This window comes from Rana temporaria, chromosome 7 (genome assembly GCF_905171775.1).
Source record: "Rana temporaria chromosome 7, aRanTem1.1, whole genome shotgun sequence".
In the NCBI taxonomy this organism is placed as follows: Eukaryota; Metazoa; Chordata; class Amphibia; order Anura; family Ranidae; genus Rana; species Rana temporaria.
Genome location: NC_053495.1, coordinates 37526346 through 37546017, shown reverse-complemented (window position 1 = coordinate 37546017; position 19672 = coordinate 37526346). Strand labels below are relative to the sequence as shown.

Genomic DNA, 19672 nt, shown 5'->3' with positions numbered 1-19672 from the left:
TTTATAACTTTCACAAAGACCAAATAAAATCATGGGAAACGACTTGTCATGCTACTTTGCCATCACAAATCGTGGGACAAGTCGTATAAGTGGGAAAGGGACCTTGATGTCCAAGACTCCAAGGAATTTGATATTTTTGTTTCAAAATAATTGTCTATAAAAAAAAGTTGTCTAACAAGGGCAAAAATACCTATTCAAGGGTGACAATGCTCAATCATGTATCTATGGAATAACATTGTCATCCTCAGGACAAGAAGGTCATTTATCACTACAGAACACCTTCCACTCTCCTCTTCTCCAAATGGAGGAGGTGCACTGTAGCCCATGGAGATAACTGGGAATAGTGCTAACTGATAACTGTGCAGCACAGTGTAAAGGAATTTATCAGTGTCAGTATTTGTGACAGGTATGTTTTCGCACTTATCAGACAAAACACTTTCAATGGTATGTTTTTTTTTTTTCACAAGAAATTTCAATGGTATGTTTAAGAGACCAAAACGGAGCAAATAATAGAAGTTCATTATGAGAGTTTGCATGTATTTAAAGTCAGCTCTGTCAAACTTGAAACCTCTACATATTACCTAGTAAATGTCAACTAATCCTGTTCAAGCACCATATGTAACTCAACCCGACAGGCTTTACTGCACAGTCACATCTAATTGTTTGCAAAAAAAAAAAAAAAAGAAGCTCAACACTGAATATTTGATGTACCTTTATTTCTTTCTCAAAAGGCTTGATGAAAGGGGATCCTCTCATTGTCTGTGTCTTGACAATCTGGTCATCTAGAATGGTCTGGATTTCATCCACTGAGGACAGGATGGACACACCTGATTCCCGGTAAGCGCTTGTGGTAAAAGAAATGGAGTCCCACATGTCTTGCATTGTATGCATTGCCTTTTCCAAGGAAAATTCCTAATCAAGAAACAGGAAAAAAAAAAAATCTGCATATAAAAGTATGCTTTTTTTTTACGCTGCCCATTCAATTAGCTCATCTGTCAATAACTAAGCTGCACACCAGTCAAAAGTAACTACAACAATCAAATTCTAATTATTTCCTTACAGAGTGATCCAATCAACAGTTCTAAATAAATGTTTAATATCTTAAATAGGGTTAATAATTATAATAAGATGTAATAAATCATATCTTACCTTACTAGCTGCAACGCTAATCTGCTCAAAGCTATCAAGAAAAGGGGTTAAATTCTGCTTTAGAACTTTTCTGAGGGTGGAACCAGAATTCGGTGTGAGGTCATATCCAACAATCTCGGACATCTGATCCCAGTGACGGGTCCTTACGCCTGGGTTACAAAGGATGCTCACCAGGGGGATATAATCCTGAAGAGGAGACACTAAATTACCTGCATGCTCAGGATAATGAAAAGGAAAAAAAAGCGATGATAGACAAAAATATTTGAAATGCTGCATTACCAAGTCATGTCTCACAACAATTACCGTATGGTGATTTTTCCCTTGCCATCAGCTGCAGGTTGTTGGAAGATATTGGATATAGCCTAAAACTTTATAAGACACGTAACATGCCACCAGCAGTGATGTAGTTACAAAGATACAGGATACAATAAAGCCTGACCACAGGAACTAATGATGTTGGGGAATTTACACCTCACCATGACGAGATGTTAATGTGTCCTTCTGACATCTCTTCTCCATGCACTGGGGCAGGAGTTACTATTCAAAACGTATGCATGTAAGCAATAACCACACAGATATCCACACAAAGGATCCTGTTTTACATTGGATCAATACTAATGCCTCGTATAAACGTACAGGATTTCCGACGGGAAAAGTTCCCGTCGGAAATCCCGAGGGGAAAGCCAAGAACCTGCTCTGTTCAGTCTTTCCCCTACACACAGCCGGTTTTCCCGACAGGAAAACTGCGATGAAGCTTTGGCCGGGAATCCCGGCCATGTGTATGCTCCATCGCAGTTTTCACCATAGGAAAACTGCCAAAAAACGCCGGGCAAAAGTCTGCCGGATTTCCCGGCTGAAAAAAAAAAGAAAAGAACTAGTTCTCTTTTTTTGTCCGGCGGTTTTTGGGCAGTTTTCCCGTCTGAAAAATTGCGAGGAGCATACACACGGCCAGGATTCTCGGACAAAAGCTCTCCTCACAGTTTTTCCGTCGAGACAACTGATCGTGTGTACGTTACATAAATGTTACTGTCACTATACAAAAAAGTTATGTCCTCCACTTCAGTAGTAAAGACAAATACCCAGTACTTCCAGGTATGAAGAAGCATGTAAGAGCCCCAGGGCTTGTTGATGGCCCGTTGGTGGGAACAGACCACAGCCCAAGTTGTGACTTGGTGCCTACAAAATGTTTGTTTTTTTCTTTTAGATCCTGATGTCTGAACAGACCTAAAAGGAAGGAAAAGTGACTATGTATGTGTTGCCAGGAAAGAGGAACGTTAAAGGTAAGTGAAACTGCGAAAAATAATGTATATGTTTGAAACGTTTAACGAAATTATAGAACCTTGCCCAATTTTTATTGCTGACTCTTACCTAATTGGGAAATTTTTACTTAATTTTCTATGTGGTCACCAATGGAAGACATGAAGATTATTTCCTCAACAAGGAGGCAGACAACAGTATAACCTGGCAGATATCCTTAGGCCTTGTACACACGACCGAGTTTCTCGGCAAAAACCAGCAAGAAACTTGCTGGGATTTTTTTTTTGCAGAGGAAACCGGTCGTGTGTACATTTTTCGACGAGGAAACTGTCGAGGATCCCGTCGAGCCAAAAAGAGAGCATGTCTTCTTTTTCCTCGATGGGAATGGAGAAACTTGCCTTGTCGAGTTCCTTGACAGCCTAACAAGGAACTCGAGTTCCTCGGTCGTGTGTACGAGGCTTCATTCTTCCCCACTTTCACAAAAAAATATATATTTGTATATATATTGTCGTCCGTTTTCGCATGGAACACACAAAAGAATAGAGCAGAACCCGCCTCCCCAATGAAGACAACAATAACATCCTGGCAGATGTTATAATCCATTCACACCCTATTCCACAGAAAAACATATTGTATTCTGGATTTAAAATCTAACTAAAGGCAAAACTTTTTTTTAGTGTTGGATAGATGGGTAACACCTGACCCAGAAATGTAATAGGGGACACTAGTTATTGACCATCCCAAAATAAGTTTGGCCTATAGTTCTACTTTAAGCTGAGGCTATGTGCACAGATAAGCTAGAAAAACCTAAATTTTACTTCTGTAATGTGTATACCTTAAAAGACTTGATTTGATCTATGATGGAAGAACACATAAGAACTATGCGGCTTTCCTTCTTCTCTTCTTCCACCTTATTATCTGTCAATGACCTATGCTGGGCTGTCTTCTTTTTCTCCTGTTCTGCCTTTTTTTCCTTCTGCTGGAAAAATGTCATCATCTTATACACCTCTCTGAAGAATTCATCCAATTCGGCTTCCATGATGTCTCCGTTCAAGTCAAGAAAAGCTCCATCGATCCATCTAAAGAAAATAAAAAACTGAGAACGGATACTGAACTAAATACTAGACTGTCAGCACAACTGGGTATACAAGGGCCACCAAGACTGCACTTTCTACTAAGCAACGTCCATTTATCTCTCCTTACCCCTTCCATGCTATATTATTACAGGTGAAACTCGAAAAATTTGAATATCATGCCAAAAGTTCATTTATTTCACTAATGCAACTTAAAAGGTGAAACGAATATATGCGATAGACTCATTACATGCAAAGCAAGATAGTTCAAGCCGTGATTTGTCATAATTGTGATAATTATGGCTAACAGCTCATGAAAACACCAAATCCACAATCTCAGAAAATTTGAATATTGTGAAAAGTTACATAGTTACATAGTTAGTCAGGTTGAAAAAAGACACAAGTCCATCCAGTTCAACCACAAAAAATAAAAAAACAAAATAAAAAACACAGTAAAATCCTATACACCCAACTCCATACCCACACAGTTGATCCAGAGGAAGGCAAAAAACCCCAGCAGAGCATGATCCAATTTGCTACAGCAGGGGAAAAAATTCCTTCCTGATCCCCCGAGAGGCAATCGGATTTACCCTGGATCAACTTTACCTACAAATCTTAGTACTCAGTTATATTCTGTACATTTGCAATATTCTAGGCTCAAAGTGTCCCCCTCTAATCAGCCTTTAAATGGTGTGGTTCAGTAGGAATCACAATCATGGGAAAGACTGCTGACCTAACAGTTATGCAGAAAACCATCATTGACACCCTCCAGAAGGAGGGAAAGCCTCAAACGGTAATTGCAAAAGAAGTTGGATGTTCCCAAAGTGCTGTATCAAAGCACATTAATAGAAAGTTATGTGGAAGGGAAAAGTGTGGAAGAAAAAGGTGCACAACAGCAGGGATGACCGCAGCCGGAGAGGATTGTCAGGTAAAGGCCATTCAAAAGTGTTGGGGACTTTCACAAGGAGTGGACTGAGGCTGGAGTCAGTGCATCAAGAGCCACCACACACATACGGATCCAGGACATGGGCTTCAAATGTCGTATTCCTCTTGTCAAGCCACTCCTGAACAACAAACAATGTCAGAAGCATCTTACCTGGGCTGAAGAAAAACACACCTGGTCTGTTGCTCAGTGGTCCAAAATCCTCTTTTCTGATGAGAGCAAATTTTGCAACTCATTTGGAAACCAAGGAGCCAGAGTATGGAGGAAGAATGGAGAGGCACACACTGCAAGATTCTTGAAGTCCAGTGTGAAGTTTCCACAGTCTGTGTTGATTTGGGGAGCCATGTCATCTGCTGGTGTTGGTCCACTGTGTCTCATTAAGTTAAGGGCAGCCGTCTACCAGGAGATTTTGGAGCACTTCATGCTTCCTTCCGCAGACAAGCTCTATGGGGATGCTGACTTCATTTTCCAACAGGACTTGGCACCTGCCCACAATGCCAAATGCACCAAAACCTGGTTCAATGACTGTGAGATTACTGTGCTTGATTGGCCAGCAAACTCGCCCGACCTGAACCCCATAGAGAATCTATGGGGCATTGCCAAGAGAAAGATGAGAAACATGAGACCGAACAATGCAGAAGAGCCGAAAGCCGCTATTGAAGCATCCTGGTCTTCCATAACACCTCAGTAGTGCCACAGGCTGATAGCTTCCATGCCACGCCGCATTGAGGCAGTAATTGCTGCAAAAGGAGCCCAAAGCAAGTACTGAGTACATATGCATGCTTATACTTTTCAGAGGTCATGTATTGTTCTATGTACAATCCTTGTTTTATTGATTGCATGCAATATTCAAAATTTTCTGATTAGCAGATTGTGGATTTGGGGTTTTCATGAGCTGTAAGCCATAATCATCACAATTATGACAAATCACGGCTTGAACTATCTTGCTTTGCATGTAATGAGTCTATCTCATATATAAGTTTCACCTTTTAAGTTGCATTAGTGAACTAAATGAACTTTTGCACAATATTCAAATTTTTTGAGTTTCGCCTGTATATATTTGAACAAAAAAAAAACAGATCAGACAGTCGTTTATTTCTGAGTGCTATAGCCTAATATGGGCAGCGTTTCGTTCTGGGAGGGAAGTGGGCTGTTCAGTACTGCACATAAACTGTCTTTCTGCCACAGAGTAAACAGAGCAGCCTGTAGGAAGCTGGGTTATGCACAGTATTATATAGCCCCTTGGCTACCAGGAGATTAAATGCTGTCCAGCCATAGGCCACAGTACTTAGAACTGTGTGTGGGTATACAATTTTGATGGGGAGGGTGAGAGCAGCCAATTGGGTCTTGTCCAGTGAATTATCCTTTAGATATTAGAGATCATCATATTGGAAAGAAAATAACATATTAGGAGCCACAGTTTTTTCCTACACAAAAAATCCACATTTATGAATGTATTTGTTCCTGAATTCGATTTTTGCATTTATTATAGCATTTCACAAGCACCTACTTCTTTTCAGTCCTCTGCCACTTATAAATGATAGCAAACAGTTTTTGGTATGGGTCGATGTTAGTTTTCAAAGCGTCCAGCTCAGGGTAGGTTGTCAGGTCCCATTTGTACAATGCTTCTTCTTTATTAATGTAAGCCAATGTCTCATCTGCATCTGCTATTCGTTTCTGAACTGTTCTCATGTCAGCCACATACTGCAACCAGATGGAACATTAAAGGTAATAAGATTGTGAATTCTGATGTTAAACATTATTTGCATATAAACTGGTCATACAAATGCAATATAAAAAAAAAAACATTTCCGAGATTAGACTTGTGCTGTTTATTGGGATCTTACCACTCTAATGCCGCGTACACACGGTCTGAATTTCCAACAACAAATGTTCGATGTGAGCTTTTGGTCGGATATTCCGACCGTGTGTAGGCTCCATCGGACAATGTTTGAGAGCTGGTTCTCAATTTTTCCGACAACAAAAGTTCTTGTCGGAAATTCCGATCGTCTGTAGCCAATTCCGACATGCTCGGAATTAATTCGACACATGCTCGGAATCATTGATCATTGATTTTTCTCGGCTCATCGTAGTGTTGTACGTGACCGCATTCTTGACCCTCGAAATTTCCGACAACATTTGTATGACCGTGTGTATGCAAGACAAGTTTGAGCCAACATTCCGTCGGAAAAAAAATCCACGATTTTGTTGACAGAATGTCCGATCGTGTGTACGCGGCATAACACTCAGACATGCATGTACAAACAATAAAAAATAAAAATGTCCCATTACCCAGCATTACATAATTTAGCAGATCTGAATCAGGAAAAAAAATCTCTGCTCCAGGATAGACCCTTAACCCCTTCCTTACCGGGCCATAATCATTTGATGCCGGCAGGAACCCTCCCTCTGGATGGACTATTCTTCCCGGCCATCTAGGGCACGCGGCACCGCTCGTGACCCGTGCACGTGCCCGGCGGCCAAGATGTCCGTCGGGCACCTGCGATTGCCGTCGATCAGGAGTGTGGATCCCGTGACCACGTCCCCTTCAAGACGAAACATAGGGAGGCGACGTTCTGACTTCACCGCGCATTATGTATTTTTGATATAATTATTGACCAGTATATTCAGTTATAAGTTATCATTATTTGTTTACTATTTTGGTGTTTGCTGTCCCAGCACACACCATCTATTATGCTATATTAGCGCGACTTTCTCTCTGTTTACACAGTGTGTAAACACACAGAGCCACTTCCTGTCAGAGGTGAGGAGACCGATGTGTGTTCCCAGTACAGAGGAACACACATCAGTCTCCTCCCCTTGTGAGTCCCCCTACAGTAAGAATCACTCCCAGGGAACAGATTAACCCCTTCAGCGTCCCCTAGTGTTAACCCCTTCCCTGACAGTCACATTTACACAGTAATCAGTGCAGTTTTATAGCACTAATCGCTGTATAAATGTGAATGGTCCCAAAAACGTGTCAAAAGTGTCCGATATGTCCGCCGCAATATCACGGTCACCATAAAAAAAAAAAATCGCAGATCGCCGCCATTACTAGTAAAAATAAATAATAAATCAAAATGCCATAAATCTATCCCCTATTTTGTAGACGCTATAACATTTGTGCAAACCAATCAGTATACGCTTATTGCGATTTTTTTTACCAAAAATATGTACAAGAATACGTATCGGTCTAAACTGAGGAAAACATTTTTTTTTTTGTGATATTTATTAAATCAAAAAGTAGAAAATATTGTGTTTTTTTTTCAGAATTGTCGCTCTTCTTTTGTTTATAGCGCAAAAAATAAAAACCGCAGAGATGATCAAATACCACCAAACGAAAACTCTATTTGTGTAGCATGACCGTGCAATTGTCATTCAAAGTGCAACAGCGCTGAAAACTAAAAATTGGTAGGAAGGGGGTGAAAAAGCTCTGTTTGGAAGTGGTTAATTACTCTGTGGGTCAGTATGGCATATAGGCAATATTTCTTATTGTTTACTGGAGAAAACATGACCTCTGGGGTACATCCTCCACTTATAGGGAGGGTTCATGTCCCTAAATTGTTCCTCTCCTATGGGTTCCACCCTACCCTAAACACTGTGGGCCAGATCCACGTAGCGCACCGTAATTTTAGTCCGGCGTAGCGTATCGTAGTAACGCTACGCCGCTGCAACTTTGAGAGGCAAGTGCTGTATTCACAAAGCACTTGCCTCTAAAGTTACGGCGGCGTAGCCTAAATCTGCCGGCGTAAGGGCGTGGAATTCAAATGATAAAGATGTGGGCGTGTTTTATGTTAATTTTACTTGACCCAACGTAAATTATGTTTTTTTCTGAACGGCGAATGCGCCGTCCGTGGGGGTATCCCAGTGCGCATGCTCCAAATTAACCCGCAACAAGCCAATGCTTTCTACGCAAAGCCCTATTCGCGAACGACTTACGCAAACAACGTAAAATTTTCAAAATTCAACGCGGGAACGACGTCCATACTTAACATAGGATACGCCTCATATAGCAGGGGTAACTTTACGCCGGAAAAAGCCTTACGGAAACGACGTAAAAAAATGCGCCGTCTGGACGTACGTTTGTGGATTTGCGTATCTAGCTAATTTGCATACTCGACGCGGAAATCAACGGAAGCGCCACCTAGCGGCCAGCGTAAATATGCACCTAAGATCCGACGGCGTACTAAGTCGGATCTAGCCCAGCTTCAGGCGTATCTTGTTTTGTGGATAAAAAAAAAAAAAAAAAGATACGCCGGAGCAAACTAGAAGTTACGCGGTGTATCAATAGATTCTAGTGATACGCCGTCGTAACTTCTTTGTGGATCTGGCCCTGCATCTTTAGGTTTTGTTTCGATTCAGTAGGGAGTAGATGCTAGACACCATTAAGGTTTAATTTTTCCATTTTTAGTTTGGGATTTTATCTGGGTTTATTATGGGTTGGAACAGATACTGAACTACAGATTAGATTCTTTCTCATTGCAAAGTAAAAATTAGATTTAGTCATATTTAGCACTTTTCATAGGTCTCCATTTCATAGTAATACCTCATTTCATAATTAAATGTAACATAAAAACTACTGCAATAGTAATTCAAATTACTGTATATGCTCGCTAAAAAGTACACTAATCTTTCCATTAAAAAAACATTATCTGTCTGATATCAATGTTTGACCTTGTGCTATTTGCAAAAAAACAACTAAGAATAAAATGTAGAAATGTTTATGGCATTTAGGACAAGTTCTACTGACTGCATTACTGCCTGCTCTTGTCTTCTTTATCCATATGGTAGGAAGATGGAAGACATAACTAGATGAAGCCACCACACAACATATTGAAGTCCCACCTGCTGCATCATATCCAGCTCAGAGCACTCTGCAAACTCCTCCATCCGACGTGACAGCTTCTCCAGCTCCAGCATGAGCTTCTCTCTCTTCCCCAGTAGTTCACTCTCACCTTTACGCTTGGCCTTTTCAATTAGCTTTAAGAAAAAGACACAACTATTAGCAGAAGTAGGGAAGGCCCTCACCATGCCAACATCCAAAATTTACAGGGTGGGCTATTTATATGGATCCACCCGGGTGGGCCATTTATATGGATACACCTTAATAAAATGGGAATGGTTGCCGCCATGGTCACCACCCATCTTGAAAAGTTTCCCCCCCTTACATATGCTAATGTGCCACGAACAGGAAGTTAATATCACCAACCATTCCCATTTTATTAAGGTGTATCCAAGGTGTATCCAAATAAATGGCCCACCTGGGTGGATCCATATAAATGGCCCACCCTGTATATTTAAGGATTGACCAAGTCAAAAAATTTGCGGACTTTGTGGGCACACAATGAGAGGGAGAATCAGTAAAAAGGTATACATTTTATTACAACATAGTTAAAAACATATAAACATACAAACAACACCCTGTATGAAGACAGTTACCAGTTACCCAATAATGCAGTTATAGAGGACTGGACCTATGGTACAAAAAAATATTTAATAATGTATCAAGGTAAGAGAAGAATTTCTGATCCAGTAATGTCTCCAAAAATGTGCTAGTCAACACGTTTCACTAAAATATTAGCTTCCTCAGGACAGATTATGGGTAGGTGTAGGTATATTTAAAAACAAATGAGTACATGTATAAGTGTTTAATGTAGTATATATCTATATAAGTATGAATTATGATTGTTACAACATTTCTCCAGAAGGAGTGCATATACACAAAGACTAATTACATATAAACATAAACAATGTGTATGCTTGCCTGGTAAACTTGTGGCTCAGGGTATGGGAGAACTTGACCAAACTGACAGACAGTATGCCACAATAATTCTAGCCAGGGGATAACGATTGAAACCCATACACAAAGTGCAGTTGCTCCACAGCTTAGTAAATGAGGTGAAGCTCTTCTGACTTTCATCATCTAATCATATGCAAGCAAAAATATTTTTTTTTTAATTGTCCTTGCATGCGATTGCGTATTTTTTGCAGAATGAATCTTTACCTCATTTACTAAGCTCTGGAGCAACTGCACTTGCGGAGTAAAACTGCACTTTGCAAAGTGCACAGTCTATTTGCTTTAGTAAATCAACCCCTTAAGCCTTGTACACACCATCAGACTTCCGATCGTGTTTACGGGCCTTTAGTCTTTTCTCCATTGGCTAGCCTCTGAACCCACCAACCTAGTTCATAGATTCCATAAGGGCCATCTGCAAATGCTTTCCCAACTGTTCCAGCCTAACCCTTAGGCTTCGTACACACGACCGGACAGTCCGCTGAAAACGGTCCGCCGGACCGTTTTCAGCGGACATGTCCGGTCGGAGATTTCTGTCTGATGGTTGTACACACCATCAGACAGAAATGAGAGACAATCCGCGCGGACAGACAGCGCGGTAACGTGTCTGCGCCGTCGCCGCGAAGATGACGCGGCGACGCTGAAAGGTCAATGCTTCCACGCATGCGTCGAAGTCATTCGACGCATGCGAGGGATGGCGGCCGGTCGGACATGTACGGTGAGTCTGTACAGACGACCGAACATGTCCGAAGGACAGGATTCCAGCGGGCATGTTTCTTAGCATGCTAAGAAACATTTGTCCGCTCGAAAACGGTCGGGCGGACAAATGTACGCTGGAAACCTGTCCGCTCGGCTGTACAGACGACCGAACATGTCTGCTGAAACTGGTCCGCGGACCAGTTTCAGCAGACATGTTCGGTCGTGTGTACGGGGCCTTAGGGGTGCTTAGCTTCAATATCTACAACTCTCACGTTTCAACAGATCTCTGCCTCATCGACAACAACTACACTACCCTGACCTTAAAGCGGTGCTCCGGCCATAATTATTTTTATTGTTTTTGCCAATCTCAACATCATTACACTGAATATTCTTCTAAACATATCAATATTTCCCAATCAGTTCATAAATCTGTTCAAAAACGTACTTCATTTCTTCTCAGCTATCTTGTGGCCGTTTCCATGATAGCTGTGGGCATCTGAAGCCCAATTCATTTCTCTTCCTGTTTTTCCCGAGAGAGGTGCATGCTGGGTAACCAGTATTTTTTGTCAGAGTAAAGCCCACAGAGGCCAGGCGAGTAAGGAAGGGAAATACAGTAAATCCACCGTGGACTAGGAACTAGGCAGATTATTAAATCTGCCTAGTAACGGCCATTTGATAGCAAGTAAAAAGTATTTTTTTTTTTTTATAACATTTTTAGATTAAAGGGAACCTATTGATATGAAGTTCTTTTTACGGTGGACCTCCGCTTTAAGGTAAAAAAAACTTCTAGTTTTACAACCACTTTAAATAAGATCTCCCAAGTAGAGTTTTCTGAAAACTTTTCAGCTGCTTTAAATCTGAGTAAATGAGTAAAAGCTCCCACTGCTTCCAAAATCCCAAAGGTAAACAAGCATTCACATAGTTTACATATCATTGTAGGAAACTTTTGTTACCCCCCTGTTGATTTTACATAGGGAATTTGAACCACTTTGGTGTTCCAGCAAGGAAAAAGCCAACTCACTTTTAGGCTCAGTGATGTTCAACAGAAAGCAAAAAATAAAATAATATCAAAGCTGAGCCAAAGAAAAAATGTCATGCACTGGCTAGGATAAAAGTGAATGGAAACCCCAGAGAGAAAAACAGACGATTAGCCAGCCAAAATGGAATGTAATAAACCAAAAATCCACCATGTGTATCATGGAAAACCTACTCTGCAGTAACTTGTTTTAGGAGTACCGCATCTCTTGATATAATTTCCCTTTATCTCACTTACCTCATCATTTTTATCAAACACGGGGTCAATATTTTTGGGCCACAATAACACTATTGAGTTTAGGGCAAGGTCTTCTGGTGAAAATAAAAATACATCTAGAAGATAATTCATTCTCCTTTGGCATTCCTGAAAAAGGAAAAATAATTTAACACAATAATGCAGGGGTCTCCAAACTTTTTACTTCGAGGGCCACATTCTATATTTTACACATATTCGCGGGCCGGAAACATAATTTATAAATAAATCCACAGTAGAAGAAGAATAGAATAGAATTTGACTTACTGCTGACAGCAGGATTGGATGGTGCTCCTATATTCTTTGCTGGCACCTAAACGCTGGAGCATCATGCAGCGGGGCTAAACTTCCAGCGTGCATGAGGCTTTACATCCGTGTCACCATCATCTGTGTCCCCATCAGTCTTCCCATTCATCTGTGTCCCCATTTATCTGTGTCCCCATCATCTGTGTCCCCATCAGTCTCCCCATCCACCAGTCTCCCTATCCATCAGTCTCCCCATCCATCTGTGTCCCCATCCACCTGTGTCCCCATCAGTCTCCCCATTCATCTGTGTCCCCATCTGTGTCCCCATCCATCTGTGTCCCCATTCATCTGTGTCCCCATCAGTGTCCCCATCCATCTGTGTCCCCATCCACCTGTGTCCTCATCCACCTGTGTCCCCATCATCTGTGTCCCCATCAGTCTCCCCATCCATCTGTGTCACCATCATCTGTGTCCCCATCTGTGTCCCCATCCATCTGTGTCCCCATCCACCTGTGTCCCCATCATCTGTGTCACCATCATCTGTGTCCCCATCAGTCTCCCCATCCATCCGTGTCACCATCATCTGTGTCCCCATCAGTCTTCCCATTCATCCGTGTCACCATTCATCTGTGTCCCCATCAGTCTTCCCATTCATCTGTGTCCCCATCAGTCTCCCCGTCCATCCGTGTCCCCATCAGTCTCCCCGTCCATCCGTGTCCCCATCAGTCTCCCCGTCCCCATCAGTCTCCCCGTCCATCTGTGTCACCATCATCTGTGTCCCCATCAGTCTCCCCGTCCATCTGTGTCCCCATCAGTCTCACCATCATCTGTGTCCCCATCAGTCTCCCCATCCAACTATGTCATTATCATCTGTGTCCCCATCAGTCTTCCCATTCATCTGTGTCCCCATCAGTCTCCCCATCCATCTGTGTCACCATCATCTGTGTCCCCATCAGTCTTCCCATTCATCTGTGTCCCCATCAGTCTCCCCATCCAACTGTGTCACCATCATCTGTGTCCCCATCAGTCTCCCCATTCATCTGTGTCCCCATCCATCTGTGTCCCCATCCATCTGTGTCCCCATCCATCTGTGTCCCCATTCATCTGTGTCCCCATCAGTCTCCCCATCCACCTGTGTCCCCATCCACCTGTGTCCCCCATTCATCTGTGTCCCCCATTCATCTGTGTCCCCATTCATCTGTGTCCCCATCAGTCTTCCCATTCATCTGTGTCCCCATCAGTCTTCCCATTCATCTGTGTCCCCATCAGTCTTCCCATTCATCTGTGTCCCCATCAGTCTTACCATTCATCTGTGTCCCAATTCATCTGTGTCCCCATCAGTTTCCCCATTCATCTGTGTCCCCATCCACCTGTGTCCCCATCCACCTGTGTCCCCATCCATCTGTGTCCCCATCCATCTGTGTCCCCATCCATCTGTGTCCCCATCAGTCTCCCCATTCATCTGTGTCCCCATCCACCTGTGTCCCCATCCACCTGTGTCCCCATCCACCTGTGTCCCCATCCACCTGTGTCCCCATCCACCTGTGTCCCCCATTCATCTGTGTCCCCATCAGTCTTCCCATTCATCTGTGTCCCCATCAGTCTCCCCATTCATCTGTGTCCCCATCCACCTGTGTCCCCATCCACCTGTGTCCCCCATTCATCTGTGTCCCCATCAGTCTTCCCATTCATCTGTGTCCCCATCAGTCTTCCCATTCATCTGTGTCCCCATCAGTCTCCCCATTCATCTGTGTCCCCATCAGTCTCCCCATTCATCTGTGTCCCCATCAGTCTCCCCATTCATCTGTGTCCCCATCAGTCTTCCCATTCATCTGTGTCCCCATCAGTCTTCCCATTCATCTGTGTCCCCATCAGTCTCCCCATTCATCTGTGTCCCCATCAGTCTCCCCATTCATCTGTGTCCCCATTCATCTGTGTCCCCATCAGTCTTTCCATTCATCTGTGTCCCCATTCATCTGTGTCCCCATCAGTCTTCCCATTCATCTGTGTCCCCATCAGTCTTCCCATTCATCTGTGTCCCCATCAGTCTCCCCATTCATCTGTGTCCCCATCAGTCTTCCCATTCATCTGTGTCCCCATCAGTCTTCCCATTCATCTGTGTCCCCATCAGTCTTCCCATTCATCTGTGTCCCCATCATCTGTGTCCCCATCAGTCTCCGCATTCATCTGTGTCCCCATCAGTCTCCCCATTCATCTGTGTCCCCATCACTCATCAGGCTATCCCCACAAATTGGTGTCCCCATTAGAGCCCCCCCATAATTTATCCGAGTCTCCCTGCACATTTGTGTCCCCATCACAGCCCACCCCCGCCTGCATATTTGTGTCACCATTAGAGCCATCAGCCCCCCTCCTCACATGTTTGTGTCCCCATAAGAGCCACCAGCACCCCCACATTTGTGTCCCCATCAAACCCCACAGATATTTGTGTCCCCATCAGAGTCATTACCCCCCCCCCCCCACATTTATGTCCCCATCAGAATCATCAGCCCCCCACATTTGTGTCCCCATCAGACCCCACAGATATTTGTGTCCCCATCAGAGTCACCCCCCCCCCCCCACATTTATGTCCCCATCAGAGTCATCCCCCCCCCCACATTTATGTCCCCATCAGTCATCAGCCCCCCCCTCCCCACATTTGTGTCCCCATCAGAGTCATCAGCCCCCCAAAATTTGTGTCCCCATCAGTCTACAACCCCCCCTCCACGTGTGTCCCCAGCAGAGTCATCAGTCCCCCAAAATTTGTGTCCCCAATCAGTCTGAAAAACCCCCTCCACGTGTGTCCCCAGCAGAGTCATCAGCCCCCAGATGTTTGTGCCCCATCAGCGCCATTCAACCCACCCCCACACAAGTGTATCAGCCCCCCTCCTTGCATGTGTCCAGCGCGTCTCCACTCTCCATCACTGGCTGTGCAGACCTGCTGCATCTCCCGACTCCCGCCCCGCTGGTATTACACACTCGTTACTGGTTAACAGCGAGGCGGGAGGCGGGAGCAGGGAGGCGGCAACAGGTCTTCCCTAAACACCTCATTGGCTGCTGGGATGCCGTGGTCCCAGCCAGCAGCCAACACACACAGTGAGACGCCGGGAGGGATTGCGGGACCTGCGCTGCATATTGCCTGGGGCGAATATGCAGCGCAGGTTCCACAACTAACAGGGGAACTAAGGATTCACGCTGCGGGCCGGAAGAAATGGCCTGGCGGGCCGGATGTGGCCCGCGGGCCGTAGTTTGGAGACCCCTGCAATAATGGAAGCTATAGTCTTGTTATATCAAGATACTTTAAATTTATGCTGTAAATGTATTCTGTATGGGGAAAAAAGCTATATGGCTACAGCCAGGGCCGCTATCAGGAATTATGGGGCCCCTTACACAGCTTCAGGCGGGGGGTGCTGCTGCCGCCGTTAATTAGGAAAAGTGAGAAGTGGGGGGCGTGAGTTGAGAAGCGGGGGGGGTGCCACAAGAAAGCGGGGGGGAGCTGCCGCTGCAAATTGAGGGGGGGTTGCCCTGGCGACTTCGGGGTCCCTTACAAAAATAAATAAATAAAAAATATATATAAAAAAAAAAATTATAAAAAAAAGGGGGTAGCCATGCGGGGCCCTGGGGACCTCTGGGCCCTTCAATAAAAAGATAAAAGAAAAAAAATATAATTTTTTTTTTATAAACAAATAAAAAAAAAAGGGGTGGTTGCCCTGGGGACCTCCGGGCCCTTTAATAATAAACAATTTTATATATATATATATATATATATATATATATATATATATATATATGTATGCACATACATACATACACACACAGTATATATATATTTATTTATTTATTTATATTAAAAAAATATATAATTTTTTTTTTTTTTAAAGGGGGGGGTTGTCATCCGGGGCCCTCTTGGCCCTTTAATAAAAACAAAAAATTATTAAAAAAATATATAAAGAATAAAAATATTATTTTTTTTATATAAAAAGAAAATAAGGGGGGGGTTGCCATCTGGGGCCCAAATAAAATTCAATATATATAATTTTTTTTTAAATATAAAAAAAAAAAGGGGAGTGCCATCCGGGCCCCTGGGGAGCTCCGGGCCCCTTACAGGTGTACTTGCGGCCAGCGTAAATATGCGCCCAAGATACGACGGCGTAGGATGGTCCCCAGTAGAGGTCCCCAGTGACCCGGATGGCAACCCCCTTTAAAAAAAAAAAAATGTAGGGGTCCGGAGGTCCCCAGGGACCCGGAGGCCCCCAGGGCCCTGGATGGCATCCCCTATATATATATATATATATATATATATATATATATATATATATATATATATATATTATATATTATTATTAAAGGGCCTAGAGGTCCCCAGGGCCCCCGGGTGGCAACCTCCCCCTTTTTTATAAAAAAAAATATTTTTATATATATATATATATATATATATATATATATATATATATATATATATATATAAATAATTACTGTTTTCAGAGTATACATACCGAGATTCGTGATTTCAAAGCTATAATGCCTTTCGATTTAGCCTCCTCAACAAATTCAATTTCCGCGATTACATCTTCTGTTGTTTCAGGAACTTTTAACGCCTGTATTTTAATGGACTCAAATTCCTTACAGATTCTGCAATATAAGGTGGATTAGAAATGAGGGTGAAATGTTACCAAAAAAAAATTCTTCATTATCACTTGCAGGGTAGGGGTGGCAGTAAAAATAGGTGGTTGAGCCACGATTTTGCCAACTGCCCACCTAAACCAAACATGGTGGCTGAAATGGGTGGTGCACATGCCACAACAAAATTTACACCACAGGTTGTATCCGGTGGGCAGTACCACTGCTAAACACAATGGGCCACGTTGCAACTGCCCTGTAACCATGTGTAATGCATTAGTGACAGAACTTAATTGAACCAGTTAAGTTAAAGCTGACCTCCTGTTAAACAACTATTTACACCAAATAAATATAGATATGAGATCGGTACTACCTTCCAAAAAATGTGTATTTTTGTCCATTCAGTCCTGAAACTTAAACAGCTCTGACACACGGCACTGACCTGTCTGGCAGGACAGGAGACCTGATCTTTGTGCAGTTCAGTAACACTGCCCTGTCTTGTCCCTCCCTAAGCCTGTGACTGGACAGTGAATGGAGAAGCAGCAGACTGATGAGCTCGTCTCTTTTGACCTGTACACACGATCGGAATTTACGATGGGATAAAATCTGATGGAATTTTCCATCGGAATTCCATTCAAGCTGCCTTGCATAAAAATTGTCAGACCAAATTCCGACCGTCCAAAACGCGGTAAAAGATTACGACGAGCTGAGAAAAATGAAGTTCAATGCTTCCGAGCATTCGTCGACATGATTCTGAACATGCATCGTTTTTTTCTCCGGGATTTCCATCAGAAAAAAAAAAAAAATGTTATATTTCTAAACTCAGACGAAAAAAGTCAGATGAGGCCCACACACGGTCAGAATGTCCGATGATAAAATTCCGACTGACTTTTTTCATCGGAAATTCCGATCGTGTGTACAAGGCATTAGACTCTACTCTCTCCTCCTATCATAATGTTTTTTGTTAGCACATAAACACTGCAGCACAGCTGATTGGCTCATTTTGCTGCTTCTCCTTACGCCTATCTAAACTCTGTTGTGCAGGGACCACAAGAGGCTGATAACAAATCTCAGCTACATGACAAAGTCCGGTCCGTTGGCCAATTGAGGCCCCCGTTCCGGTTTATTGTGGCCCCTCTGGTAATTTGTATATATATATATATCTGTATTTATTGGCGCTGCCTCAGAGGGGACAGAGAGTGTCGTCAAATTACATACAGGAGAATCTCCTGTTTACTCTGTGGCATCTGTAATAGGCAGTCCTGTCTCCTGGGCTGCCATTGGATGACTCCTCTGTCTATCATAGGAGGAGGGACATTGTATTAAAAAGATTGCTGCGTAAACAGGAGATTCTCCTGTATGTAATCTGTTGGCGCTCGTCCTGCCACCCCTGTCCCCCCCCCCCTCCCCTCCGAAGCTGCAGATGGGCATTGATCAGGCTGCATTCATGGCAATGGAGAGGCTGCATTCATGGCAATGGAGAGGCTGCATTCATGGCAATGGTGAGGCTGCAGATGGGCACTGATTAGACTGCATCGATGGGCACTGACCCTTATTTTGCTTCTTTATTTTAAAAAAAAAATTCCCCCTGAAACTTCCCTCCTAAAGTGAAGGTGCAGATAAATACGGTATATCCAAATAACACGCTCAAGCTCCACCTTACTCAGGGATTCATTGGGGCCACAAAATATATATATATATAACACGCCCGACCTCATCTCTTCACCACACACAGCCACAAAGGCAAGAAAATTATTGTTGGGCAGTGTAGTAGTGCTCAGACGAAGACTTTTAATGGTTCAAAGAATGTCAGGCAAAATAGTCGGCCCTCACGCATTTTCACTTCATCAAATCTGGCCCTCTTTAAAAAAAAAGTTTGGACACCCCTGACCTATGCTAAAAAAAATAATAATTGGCCTGGGAATTTGACAAATGAAGATACTAGAGTACACTGCGTCATAAGCCACTGTAGAGCTTTTTTGGAATATAAACAAGCTGAACTTGTATTCCCCCTTTTTTTTTATACTTATGATACTCACATAGACATTGGAGTGATGCATCAATCAGACCTGCCCAAGGCTCTGAGCTCCTCCGTATCCTCTATGCACTAGAAAGTATTCACCTCCATTGGTCTACCCAGCTTATTAAAAGACACTCCAGCTAAAATAGACGTACAGTTGCACTCTGCAAAGGCATTCGAACCAGAGATTTGCAAATGAGGTGAAGCTTAAAGTGGATGTAAACCCACTCTCATCCTTTCTAAACTACTGTCATAGTGCTGATCTATAAGGATATAGATGCCTCCTGCATGTATCCTTACCTGTCAAATGTCTCCCCTCTGTATGTTATAAGAACTGAAAAACTGCAGATTCTGTGGGTGGGTCTGTTGTCTGGAGCTCTGTGGGTGGAGTCGGGATGTCAGTAGTCCTCTACACTCCCCTTGTCAACATGTTTTTTTTCTGTGTATTCCTTACACAGAAAATTCTGCTATGATCACTAAAATCCAGTCAAAATCCAGAAAAGTAACCACATGACTTCAGAAAAGGAGTGGGGGTGGGAATTAAAAAATAATGCCTGTCTCCAGGCTAGTGCACGAGATATGTAAA

General features: G+C 43.1%; 1 protein-coding gene across 1 annotated transcript in view; it reads right to left on the bottom strand.

Moving 5' to 3' along the window:
* The window catches only part of DNAH12 (dynein axonemal heavy chain 12), a 156725-nt gene that overhangs the window by 118120 nt on the left and 18933 nt on the right, over window positions 1-19672 (bottom strand). Inside the window, exons 9-15 of the mRNA XM_040359238.1 lie at window positions 16943-17078; window positions 12189-12314; window positions 9268-9402; window positions 5933-6126; window positions 3242-3485; window positions 1150-1335; window positions 712-912 (exon numbers count right to left, since the gene is read on the bottom strand). Coding sequence (XP_040215172.1) covers window positions 712-912; window positions 1150-1335; window positions 3242-3485; window positions 5933-6126; window positions 9268-9402; window positions 12189-12314; window positions 16943-17078 — 1222 coding nt within the window. The remainder of the gene's footprint in view (window positions 1-711; window positions 913-1149; window positions 1336-3241; window positions 3486-5932; window positions 6127-9267; window positions 9403-12188; window positions 12315-16942; window positions 17079-19672) is intronic.